The 13,776-nt window shown below is 32.0% G+C and overlaps 1 protein-coding gene across 3 annotated transcripts in view; it reads left to right on the top strand.

Moving 5' to 3' along the window:
- LOC100164671 (katanin p80 WD40 repeat-containing subunit B1) overlaps positions 1 to 6,985 on the top strand; it is a 19,424-nt gene extending 12,439 nt beyond the window's left edge. For all 3 annotated transcript variants that reach the window (XM_008188781.3, XM_001947542.5, XM_008188780.3), the window contains 5 exons: positions 556 to 696; positions 788 to 864; positions 1,897 to 1,971; positions 3,323 to 3,442; positions 5,223 to 6,985. In XM_008188781.3, the coding sequence (XP_008187003.1) occupies positions 556 to 696; positions 788 to 864; positions 1,897 to 1,971; positions 3,323 to 3,442; positions 5,223 to 5,358 (549 nt within the window). In that variant the 3' untranslated portion in view covers positions 5,359 to 6,985. The remainder of the gene's footprint in view (positions 1 to 555; positions 697 to 787; positions 865 to 1,896; positions 1,972 to 3,322; positions 3,443 to 5,222) is intronic.
- The last annotated feature ends 6,791 nt before the right edge of the window (positions 6,986 to 13,776 follow it).

The following is a 13,776-nucleotide window of genomic DNA, read 5'->3' as shown; positions in this document are numbered from 1 at the left end:
ATTATAAGTATAAAAAATATTTAAAAATATAATTTTTTAAGAAAAGTGTTGCTTTATATGTGACTTGAAACTATGTAAAAAAATATTTTCAAAAAATTTACACTTTTTGAAATAATGAGTGTTCAATGATAAAAGAATCATCCGGTATATATATAGAAAATGTTTTTATAAATTTCTAGTGAAAATTTTAAGTATCTACGGTTTTTAGTTTTTTAGTCGCATCAATCATATTGCTAAAATCTGGTTTTGGGTAAACATCCCCATTTTTTTTTTGCTTTTCCCGACATTTGGAAACTGAAATACCAACTTTACTTCCCTTTCAGAAAAAAGATGTTGAAGTTAAAATCAAAGTGTTATTTCTACTAATAAAAATGTTTAGACAAAAAAAAAAAAAAACATCATTGTAAAAAGAATACATTCTGTCATAGCTCTGCTCAGAATCTAAAATAATCTATTTTAATATCTAATTTAATATAGTTTTAACCATAATTTTGTAAATAATAGTGATATTTAATTTACAAAAGAAAAATGATGTTGAATTTGATTTATTTTTAGAGTTTAAATAATGTCATGTATGATGAAGAAGAAATTGTGGAAATTCTTTCAAAAAATCATAAGTCCACTATGGGTGTGCTCAAAGAAAGACAGCGTTATCTCAATATTATACAGACATTATGGACTAATAAAAATTTTAAGGTTTGTAATAAGTACCTGGATTATACAAATTATATTATATACTTATGTATACTTACCTTACCCTACTAATATAATTTATTTATATTTTTAGTGTGCTGTTAATTCTGCCGTTTCCATGAATGATGATGCTGTCATATCAGATCTCATTTCTATTATTACACAACGCCCGTAAATTATAAATATTACATTTTAGTATTATATTTAAACAGTGGTGTATACAGTTATTTCCATAATGTGTGTGTGGTAGGTGGAGGGGGGGGGAGGGTTAAATATATTGGGATATTAAGAAAAATTACAATCAAGTTGTATAATGTTATACCATTATGACTAAGGATTAGTCCTGAAATAAGAGATTAAAATTCTACATTACATTCTTTATTATCAAATAAAGAACAAAAATCTTATAATATATGTTATTAGCTATTACTCATTAGTTTTAACTTTTATTTGATTAAACTAAAAAGCATTAAAATAGACTTTATTTAAATTTTAAAACAAACATATTAAGTTATTGGTTGAATTAAAAATTAATTGTTAGTACATCTGGTACTACTATAGCATATGAATTCAATTCATATTTTGTTCAATGCTATCATTGTGCATTGTTTACCTTTAAATCATTTGTTAATTATTAAAATAAATATTTAATATAAATACTATAAATATAGTAAATAATCATATATTAACTTATCACTACGAACTGGACACCAAATGATAACTGTTTAAATCAAATATCTTAATAATTATTGTATATAGATCTATAAGTATACGTGGGCAGACCAATTCATGATCAATATTATAATACAGTACCATAAGTACTCTCTATCTGCAATTATAAAATGCATTGTTTAAACAGAATATAATTTTAGATATCATATTTCCAGTAAATCCCACATTGTGCAAAACTGACATGGTGACAGTCGGTACATATTATTGTTTAAAGACAGTGAGAGTATAGTGTGTGTTGATACCTAGAAGTTCGTTTCTTGTAATTTTAACTCAACACAAATACATATTAATTGCCATTATAAATAAAAATGTAATTTTTATCTAATCATTTCAAACATAGATTTTATTTTTAATAAATGGAAAAAAACTAACAGAGGGTTCGAATAACCCCACACATACACACCCGTTTGTACACCTCTATGTTTAAATGTATATAGTGTTATTTAAAAATGTACTTATTGTTTATTTCAGAAATCTGTGGTGCCTAGATGTTTGTAGTATGCTACTTCCTTCGATATCTGATTTGATTCAAAGTGGGAATGAGGCGTAAGTGATTAATTAAGGCTTATATTTTGAAACTGGTACTAATACATTTATATATTCATAATATGACCATAACAGGGGCGTATTTACGGGGGCAGATATGAGGACAAATCCGCTCCTATGGCTCTTTAAATACATGTGTATTATTACATTATAATTATTATATCGTAATCTGTAAGCTAAAACTCTTGTAATTTGCAACCTACAAAAAACACTAAATACGCCACTGGACCATAAGAGTTTATTTACTAAGAAGCTGAAGAATTAAAAATATGTCAACATTATAAATGCATCATTTGTTAACTGTGTTTTCTTTTATTATTTATTGATTTATTTTAAATACATACAATATTTTATAAATTAACTAATGTTCAATATATTGAATTAAGTACAATAAGTCTATCAACATTAATAAAGATAGGATGCGTCGATATTGACAAGAGTCATTAACCATTTGAAGTGATTAATTTGCTAAGTAGTTAGAGGTGCTAGGAAGAAAGGAGAAAAATGATCAAATAGTTTATTTGATTTAAGAGGATAGATGAATGTACTTTCCTAAACATCCAAGATTTTTAACCCAATCCAATGCTTACGTTTAGAAACAAAAAAAACATTAGAAAATACACCAAACATTTTTACTATAAAATACTTATCCCAAATATACAAAATTCCAGGTTAAAAGAGGCTTGCTGAAACTAGATGCTCTAAGTATCTGAATGGATCTTGTAATTCACTGAGTCAAAAGCCTCTTTAAAATCAGTATATATATATTTTTTTTTTCGTGATATCGAGGACAGGAGAAGAAACTAGGTTTGCCAATACTTCTCCTAAATCAGTATATATTAAATCTACCTGAAAAAGATTTTCCTAGAAAGAGTTGTTGTTAATTTAATTTCCCTGAAAGCAGGACTGGATTCAAATGAATCAGTTTTGATATAAGTAAACATATATTTTGGTTGGGGGTTTTATCTGAAATTCTTAAGACATTTTTTATTATTACACCTTTTTATCAGATGACCCCATTCATTTCTATGATGAATGCATGAATAAAAAATTCATTTTTGAATATCGTGTAGTCAAAAGAATAAAGAAGAATATGATCCAACGTCTTCCCATTGAGATATAGGTTTGAATTTTTTTTAATAATTGTTGAGGAAACATTTATTAAAATTACAATTAATGGTTTTTTTTATTGGTTATATTATGTATTAAAAACATAAAACTTAAAAAGATAAAATCTAAGATGTTAATACATTTAGTTTATGTGTGATACACACAACCAACTTATGGCCGTTCAGGTTCTAATGTATTTTTTGTTGTACATTTTAAGTTTTAATTAAATTTTGATTTTCAGATTCATAAATGTAAGTTTCAAAGCTATAAGAGATATACTGCAGTATTTTATGCCAGTCATTAAGAACAATATACAAAGACCGCCTTCTGCAATAGGTGTTGATATTATGCAAGAAGAAAGGTCAGTAGAATTTTTTTTTTCAAAAGTTAGATTGCGTGATATTAACTCACCTTAGAATTTATTCTTTTGATCCAGTGCATATATTTACAATGTGCACTTTTTTTTATGTAATACTCCAGTAGAGCTTACATTATATTTACGATTTAATTTTACTATTTAATTGTTATTTTTTGCAGTATTCTTAAAAATTATTAAGAAATTCAAAAATGTACCTTTGTATTGTGATTTGCGACTAGATATAAGATATTGCTCACTTGTATTACTCATACATTTGTTTTAAAATAGTTCATGTTGAGGGCAGGAATGCAGAATTTAGAAAACTTAAAGAACTCTTAGTCTTTTAAATTAGCTTTCATGCAATTTAAAATGTATTTTTTAGTTAAAATCAATAAACATCTAGTGATGTCTGTAGATATCTAGGTATCGAATTCTAAAAAACAAAGTTAATTAAAAAGGTATTATTAGTAGAATTAATTCATATTTTAATTTTGTAAATTATAATGTTTATAACCTTTTTATGAAACCAAAGCCTCTCCAAAAACTAAATTCCACGAGGACACCCTCCAAAAAATACCGTTTAGGCGAATAAGTATAATATACTATATATTATATATGTTATATTATATTATATATGTTTATAAGTAAATTAATTTATATATTGTAATATTGTATACTTGTATAGTAATGTACATTGTCAATTGAAAAATGAAGCCACATAAAAAATATACAATAAATAATTAACCTTAAAATAATAATAATTATAATAATAATATACCTTTAAAAATATTGGTATAGTAATATTGTAATCCAAAGTAAACAAAGTAAACATTAATAAAAATATTGCAATTAATAAAACAAAATCTTTTATGATATTATGAAATACTTAATAGAAATAATTAATAATGAACCCTATTTTTAAAAACGTCACCAGGTTTTATCTTGCACAGGTAAAAGTAATTTCAAATCGCCCAAACGGTATAAATGATAGTCGCCCTTATTTATTTACCTACAGATTATTAAATATTTCAATGTATATTATATTTAGATACTTATATATATTTTTTATACTAGGTAATTTAAAATAATATATAATAATCATTATTGATCACTAGTCAGTTAAAGCTTATTCTAAATTTAATTAAAAAAGAAATATAATTACCATTAATGATCACTAGCTCTCTTAACACAGATATTTATTGTCTCCGCCTTACAAGTGCATAACATAACAAATGTACGCTCAGCAGAAAAAAGTTTAACTCAGTTTAAAAGTTAGAGTGAATTGACCTATTATGAAACTTGATGGTAAGAACATTATCTGTGTTTGTATGTGGGTTTTTTTTTTACAATAATTCAGTTTTTAAGTGAGTTATGAGCATTTTTAATTTACGCTATAGTATGTATGCAAACCTTACTAAAAAATTGAACTATTGTAAAAAATTACAAGCTGAAAATATTTGCATACAAAAACAGGAAATGTACGTACTTACCATCAAGTTTCATAATATGTTGATTCACTCTAATTTTTAATGAAAAACTAATGGAGCTAAACGCGTTCTCCTGAGCTTATTTTTGCCATGTTACTCACTTGTAAGACGAAGACAACAAATGGCCGTGTACATCACATAGGTTTTTGATTTGGACACTTATGTTACACAAATTTAAAGTTTTAAAAAACCAAAATAACCTAAAATTTTTTGGTAATCTTATCTAAGCAACATCTATTAAGCAACACGAACGTACCAGGCACAATCAAATAACACCAACCGTTTATTATTTACAGATATAACAAATGTCGCAAGTGTCAAAACATACTCATGGACATCAGGTCTTTTGTGCTGAAGAGGCAAACGGTCCAGGGTAACTTGGGAAACGTGTTTAGACAGTTGCATATGCTCTTGCAAACAATAGATATCTAAACGGCAGAGAGAGGACGCTAATGTGCTTTACTCCGCTGAAGAGACGCCCACTGCGCACGTTACACTGAACATGTGGTAAATTCTGTTTTTGCTCGTCTGACGACACATAATTATTATTATTAATTTTTTTTTATTATTTTTAAGTCTTGTCAAACTGTTGTCAATGTAGTATTTTTTTTTTTTTTGAATTATTTGTTAATTTTTTTTATTCGTATATTTTTTACAACATTTTCGATATTTTTTTGTCCGATAATAATTTTGTAGAACTTACTAACACCGCTGTACCTTTCAGCTTTTTGAACACATTCAATTTCTGTTCTATACATAGCTTTTAAAAGGCTTTTAGAACCGTATATGTATCAACGATTTCCAAACCCACGCAATACATTCTGTGTACATAATAATAATTTTATTATTAGGTAGCTCTTCCTACTTTAACATCATCATTTCATAATATAATAATATATTCATAATATAATAATATATAAATCCAGTTCTGTGAATAACGTATGCGTGTAAAATATTCTATTAGATCGGTGTCTTCTTTTTTTATACTTCTCACCTTTTCTGAAAAGGTTTTAACATGAATAATAATTAAATATAATAGCATTAATAAACACTGCTTTGTTGCAACAGCTGACGTGCTAGAACAGCTAAGATCACATTTATATTACCTGTAGGTACCTACATTTTTTTAAAATCTTGTACACCCACGAGGGTCAAACAGAATAATTCTTTATAAATCATTAAGATCATTATATTTACCAGAACCTACATCATTTAAGGATTATTCTTGTATGCATTTTTATTTTTCATTTTTTTTTTACCTTACTGTAAGCAATTATTATAAAACATGGCTGTGTTTTATACTTTTAAAAATACAAAATATTCAGTGTTTTCTATCGGCTGAATCCGTCCAATATTATAAATTATGATAGTTGATTAACACCATACTGCTATTCACAATAATTATATAATATATATATTTTTGAAAAATTACCAATTGAAGAAATTATTATTCAACCTGAAAAGAATACCAATAAACACAAAGAATTTTTCGATGTTATTTTTTTAACCCGCGTAAAATGTACATTGTTTTAATTTAATTTTTGATTTATTTAAGGGATCTCATTTCTGTTGAGTACAGTTTGTAGTCAAATGTTGTCTTTAATAATTAGTGTGTAATGTTTTTATTATTATTTTTTTTATTCTGCTACTTGTAATTCTGCTTTACTTTGTTTTTTTCTTTATATATTTTATTAATATGTTACAAACTTCATTTTTTTTATACTGAATTTTCTTATGTTTTGAAAAGCTATTGTAGTCTGTACATATTATGTGTCGAGTGTATTCAATTTTATGTTTTAAAATCAAAAACATTGTTAGTAAATTAATTTTTCAGTACCTAATAATTTATTTTATTTTAAAACACAATTGTATGTTTTGTGGTTTATACGGTTTATATTTTCTAAAATTATAAAAACTGTTTGAATATTTGTATTTTTCCACTAACACAATACTAACTTAGGTAGTCCTATTTTGTTATATAGATAAATTAAAATGTTTATTATAAATACAATATACAATATGAATTAAGTTTCTGAAATATAGTGATAATATTAATTTACATTGCAGTATATGTACCTTTATTAAAATAACATTACCTATTAAAATTATGTTACTCTGTCTTGTGATTTTAAGTTGAATGTGTTTGATAATAATTGTACTTTATTTAATTAGGTACATTACATAATTTGGATATTTTCAAAACGTTCACAGGTACCATAATTTATTATATTAAAAATATATTTCTGTATAACCACATTTAATTCTATTATATTAAGTTAAAATTAGTTGCTAATTCAAAATTGTGAAAATAACTTTGTACAAAAAACGACGAGCTTATTTTTAACTTTTGGTTTTTGCTATAATTACTTAATGATACCGTAAACCATTTGTATTTATAAGCAATACACTAACCAATTTTTTACGTTGTTTAATTGATTTAAAATGTTTAGATTGTCAAGAAGACAATAAATCCTATTTTTTATCCTAATTGGTACAAATATTTTAATCATATATTAAAATATTAAATGTTGAAGGTAAATTTATTCATACCTAGGAATTCTCATGCATGCAAGCTGAAAATTTGTTTCATAGCGTAAGTTTGCATACATAATATTTTGTCCCGTAATTTTAAAATTGTTGGTATGCAACCGAATACAGAGAAACATATTTGAGAAATAAAGGAAGTGAGCCAAGACGATAAGGGATTAGAGAGACCAATATTTTCAATTTAATAACTAACAAATTAAGATCAATTATATCAAGGCTTTTTCAAAATCCATATAATTAACATCAGCGTGAAAACCTCAGGTAAATAATGTATTATATAGTTATATAATTAGTACCGATTTCGTAAAATTTTAGATTCTGAGCAGAGCAATAAATGTATTGATTTTACAACAATGATGTGTTTTTTTTATTTATTTAACTATATATTATTTTTTTTGTGTCTGTCATTACCATTTAGGGCAGTGACGATTGATATCCAATCTTGTAAAAATTTGAACTTTAAACGTTCATAAAAATTTAATTTAATTTTCAGGAAGATATTTTTTTTTTTATAAAGATAATATAAAGTTATAATCTTGTATTACATTTTCAAATCTTAGAATTAAAAAGAAAAATTTTCATGAATTATCAACTCAAAATAATTTGCTAATTTTCGTGATTTTCTCGTATTTTGTCAATATTTGAACTTTAAATGCTTATAAAAAAATACTGACTAAGGATTATTAATATTTTTCAAATGTCATTGTAACAATATAGTAGAAGCCTTGTATTAAATGTTCAAGCTTTTTTTACCCAACAAATAAAGTTTTTTTTTTTTATTCATATGGCAACAATAATACAGTAACATTTAAAATACAGTAACATTTAAAATACAATAAATAAAATAAAATAAAATTTATAAGTGATATTAATAACAGCACATTATATAGTATTTATTCAAATTTAGATTTCTATGTCCAAGGTCCTTATCCATTCAAATGATTCCTTCGTAACTTCATTAATCCCATTAATGTCCGACTCGAACCTTCTATTCAGGCATTCGTCTGTAATATGTCTCATAGTCTAGCTGTCATTTCCACAATCACATTCTGGACTGTCCTTTAATTTCCATTTGAACATCATATGTCCACAACTTTCGTGTCCAGTTCTTAATCGGTTAAGAATTACCCATTCTCTTCGTGTAAGTTCGAATCCTTTAACTCTTTGTGTGGGGTCCTTTATCAAATTTTTATGCAATGCCGTATTGCCTAGCCACTCTTCTTGCCATTTTTTAGCATTGCAGTACTGTGACTGGATTAGCTCTCTGTCCTTGACTTGTGGTGGTTTTCTTTTTTTAGTCTTATATCAGGCACATTTTCTAAATATTTTTAGACGGTTGAGTTTTTGTAGGCATCGGTCTTAATAAATAGTCTTACTAATGCTTCATTCCTTCTGATTTCTGTTGGTGCGATGTTTGAAAGAACTGGCAGGCTTGGTATTGGCGTTGACTGTACTACTTCGCTTATTAACTGCATTGCACTGTTTAAAATCGTATCCACTTTTCCTGAGTGTGCGATATTCAACCAGACTGGAGCTCCTTACTCCGCTGTAGAATACACTAACGCGATTGTTGCCGTTCTCAGAGTAGTAACATCTGCCCTCCATCCAGTTCCAGCTAGTTTCTACACTAGGTTCACTCTCGTTTTAAGTTTTTTCTGTAGCTTCTCAATATGGTTCCTAAATGTCAACGATCGATCCAATGTTACTCCCAAATATTTTAGTGCAAAGTTATGGTTTACTTTTACTCCCTTCAAATGGACATTGCATTTGCATTTGCATTTTTATTATTAAGATGAAATCCACATACTTCTGTCTTATCTGGATTTGGTCTTGGTCTCCATTTGTGTCTTGTGAAAGTATCTTTCCAAGATGCTATTGCGAATTGCGATTCAATAATAATATTGATATCGATTACATGGAAAAAAATTTGGACTTTTGGTACTTATTTCTTTTATGACAATTCTGTTGTACTTGTACACATAATAATATTCTTATTTCTTAGCATTGATAAACTTTTAAAGGTCTATAATTATTTATTATTACTTATAATTAGTTATTACCTACTTACACCATAGATAAAATATCTATTGGATTTTGGAATATAAAAAACCAAAAAAACTGTAAAAACCTCTAGGTACATCAAAATATAGGTTTCGGTTTCAGTTTCGGTTCCTAAAAAAATGTATTTAAGGGTTCCGGTTCCAAGATTTTCAAAAGGTTTCGGTCTAAAACCGGTCAATTTCGGTACGGTTCCAATCCCTGATGTCGGCAGTGTCGTATTACGATCGTTGGTCGCCAATTACGAATCTGGAACGCCGTGTAGCAGCGATGTTGTACTGCTTATGGTCCTGAATCTTCAAGGTCTTGATTTTGGGCTGGTTTGCTCTTGATGTTGACGGTTTGAAGATTTGAATGAGACTGTCTAACTCTTTGACTTTTTGACTTTGCTTTAATTGTTTTTCACTGTTTCAAGCTAACGCTTTTGCCAGTGTGAATGATTTATGGAATGCATTTTATATGGATTGTGCTCCTGGGCTTACGAAAGATGGTGAAAAGTTAGTTAATTGGTCGTTTTTTGAAATGTTGGGAGGTTGCTCTTCTTCTGCTGATGTCAGGGATATGATTATGTGGAGAGTTTATATTTTATGGTTTTTACGAAGTTAGTAAGTTGGTTTATATGGTCCGTGATAGGTAGGATATTGGTAGAGTGACGAATTGCCCTGTCGTTGACGAACCATGGTTGACAAGAAATTTGCCGGGCAGATATTGATTGGAGCTTTTCGAGCTTTGACCAGCTACTTGTAGATATGTTGGATGCTCAGATATGAGAAGCATATGTGGCTATAGGGCGGATGTAGGTTTTATATATAAAGCATTTAGTGTTGATGGTGAGACTGAACTGTATAATATAGGGTATAGTGAGTGTTTAACGGATTTTGCTTTATTGACTGCGGTGGTGATGTGTTTGGAGAAGTTTAATTTATTATCCACGTGGACTCAAAGGTACTTCATTAAGTGAGACCACTCGACGCCTATGTTTTTGAGTTTGGGCTGAAGGGAAGTGGCAGTAGATCTGCTAGAAAACATTATCGCTTTTGTTTTGTGCGGGTTCACCATGATACGCCAGTCGTGGAACCATTTTTCGGCGATGTTGAGCTGAAGTTGTAGTAGTTAGGTGGCAGCGTCGCGTCGTTAGAATTACTGGTGGCATACAAAAAGCATGTCGTTGACGTATAGGCAGAACAGGTGTGGAGCAAGATACGAGTCTTGAGGCACGCCTGCGAGTATTTTACGAGTGGTAGAGTTTCGCTTTCAATTTGTACGTGGAAGCTTCTGTCAGTAAGGAAAGAACTTATGATGGCGATGAGGTCGTTGGGTACAGCGAGGTCGATCAGTTTACTGATGAGGCCGTCGTGCCAAACCTTGTCGAAAGCCTTTTCCACATCGAGAAGGTTCGCGGCGGTCTTTTTTATCAGATTAAGATTAAGGGAGATGTCGTCGATGACTCTGAGAAGTTAAGTTGATGTGCTGTGAGAACTTCTGAAGCCATGTTGATCAGGATGAATTTTGGTGGTGGTGTGGGTTTTGAATCTGATGATCAAAAGTTTCCCCAGGACTTTGGACATCGTGTTGAGCAGAGAGATAGGACGATGGTTAACAGGGTTGGATAAGTCCTTGCCAGGCTTTCGAATTGTGATAACTGTGGCATGTTTCCATGGCAGTGGGAAGTAGTTGAGTCGTTTGCACCAGTTGAATATTTGACATAAATATGTTATGGGTTTTCGTCCACAGTGTTTGAGTGCACAATTGCTGATGTCATCAGGCCCAGGGGCACGACGACTGGGGAGCGATTTGATTACGTTCCAGACTTCTGCAGGTGAGAAGAACGAAGTTGTGGTAGACGGAAGAGTACGCTGGTGGATCAGTTTATCAATGATGGCGCTTCCAGGAGGGGACCGTAATTGGATTTCCAAAGATCAGCTTTTGCCTTGGGGTCAAAGATGGTGTTACCTGATGCGTCCTCGAGAGGGTGAGAAGGTTGAGGTTTGTGTATTGAGGGCCTGGTTTAGTCTGTAGAAGCGTGTCTACATGTTTGAGCCTTCATTTAGAGAACCAAGGAGGTTGCTCCATTTGTTGCTGTGGTGTTCACCCATGAGATCTTTGGATTTGATGGTTCATGGACGTTTTGAGATCTGGATCTCTGGTTCTCTGCCAGCGAGATCTTAGGCGTCGCTTGAGGTTGATTTCGAGCTGCAGTTTTTTGGGAAAAACTCTAGAGTGATCAGAATGCATGATTGAGGATGTGCTACTGACGATACCGTTTGACATGTGTGTTGTGAGGGTCTTGACCACAAGAGATCAAGATGGCTAAGTCGATGGAACAGGTAGTGGAGCCGCTGGAAGGAGGGTGACTGATAGAGTCCATGAATGACTGGAATGCAGCCCAGTTGACTGCGTGTGTGGGTTCTGGAGGATTCATAGATGCCAAAGTAGAGTGGAGTTCAAAAATGACTGGAATGTGATCAGAGGAGAGATCGGAAGATACATTTTCAATGTGATAGCGGATGTTGTTGGCTTTTACAATAGCGATATGTGGACTATGATTGGAGTTGTTCGGATAGTGCGTCGGGGTGACTGGAACAGCTACAGCAAGATCTGGAGTTGATGAAGTGAGCGAGAACGTTGCCGGCCGAGTTGGGCCTGCGGCTGAGCCAAAGCTAGTGCTTACTGTTAAGGTCACCTGCTACAATGGTGTTGTAAGGAGTGTCCAGAAGGGTAGTGAGATCGGCTGATAGAAGGATATTGGCTGGTCTTTTGTAGGTGGCTACAAGACGAAGAACAGTATTGTTGACTTGAATGTGAACAGTGGTATTCTCAAGGGATGCAGTTGATATGGCAACATGTTGATGAGTATACTGTCTGTGAACGAGAATTGCGGTCCCGCCACCAGCCGAGTAGCCGAGGACTTGAAGACGATTTGATGTATAGGTGAAGTAGTTGGGGATGTTGATGGAACGTTGACCAGTGAGATGAGTCTCGTTGAGTAGCAGGGTGTCAATTTTTTGTTGATGGATGAAGTCAATGCGTTCAAGGCGCTTCCGAGTGATACATTGACAGTTCCAAAATAGTATACGAGTGTTACTTATTTTGGAGGTTAAGAAGTAGTGGTAGAATGGTCAGCAAGGAAATGAGTGCATCTTTTACCTTCATATTATTGGATGCGAGATTTGTGATGATGGTAGTGAGCTCAGCTACTATTGAGTCAGGGACGGTAGCCTTGGGTTGACAGTTGTTGAATGTTTTGGAAGCGTATGTGATGGAGTTGGCCGGAAGAGTTTGGAGAGATGTTAACTGGCTTGTGGGAGCAACAGTTAGAACACTGTTAGAAGTGATGGTTTGATCAGCAGTTGTGGCAGTATTAGGTCTGACAGGTCGTCTTTTGTCTTTCTCTTGGGTCAGTGAAGGACAGCTTTTGTAGTTGGCGGTGTGGGTGCCACAGCAGTTAGCACATTTAGGTGGTTCTTCTCTAGGCTTAGGACATTCTTTGGCCTTCAGCGCATTTGACGTATCTCAGAGCGTAGCCACAGTGAAGGCGTGAGTGGCCAAATCGTTGGCAAGAGCAGCATTGGGCAGGGTTGTTGGATTTAAAGGTTTCAATTTTTATGGCCATGAAGAAGAGAGAGGTTTCGTTGTAAATTTGTTGCTGTAAGGGGAGGCGGAAAGAATTACCAGGTGAAAAGGACATTTTCGAGAGGCGTTTCCAAATTGGCGTACGGTGGTGACATCGTAGCCTTTGATTTTCAGTTCCGGAAGAAGCCCATGGATGACAATTTTGATTGTCCTTTGGAAGAGGACGGGACAGTATGAAAATCTATATTGTTTTTGTTTAAGTATTTTTGAACAATCGATCACAGAGATCGATGTTGACACATTGTAGTTTAATGGAGTTGTTGTTACAGACTGGCTAGAATGTCGTAGGCTGGAACTGCGGACATAAGTTTAGGAGCCACTTTGCATCAGGTGTAGCCTGGAAGGAACATAGGTGGAACTTTTTGAGGGTGTTGGTTGATGCCAAAGATGGGGTCGACAGAAGTGGTAGTTGCAGATGATGATGGTTGGTGTGTTGTTCTTGGGCAGTCCCGGTGAGGAGGATCGCGAGGGCTGGGTTTTGCTGCTGCATCAGCTGTCTTCAGAGGAAACGGAGGTTGTTTTAGGTGGAGGAGAAGTACGGTTTTTTTTCGTGACGAGCATTGGAGGAGTGGCGACGCGTTTTCCTCTACCTCGGTGACCCATGTTCGGCGT

The sequence above is a fragment of the Acyrthosiphon pisum genome, chromosome X (assembly GCF_005508785.2).
Source record: "Acyrthosiphon pisum isolate AL4f chromosome X, pea_aphid_22Mar2018_4r6ur, whole genome shotgun sequence".
Lineage (NCBI taxonomy): Eukaryota > Metazoa > Arthropoda > Insecta > Hemiptera > Aphididae > Acyrthosiphon > Acyrthosiphon pisum.
This window is presented reverse-complemented; position numbering and strand designations above follow the sequence as displayed.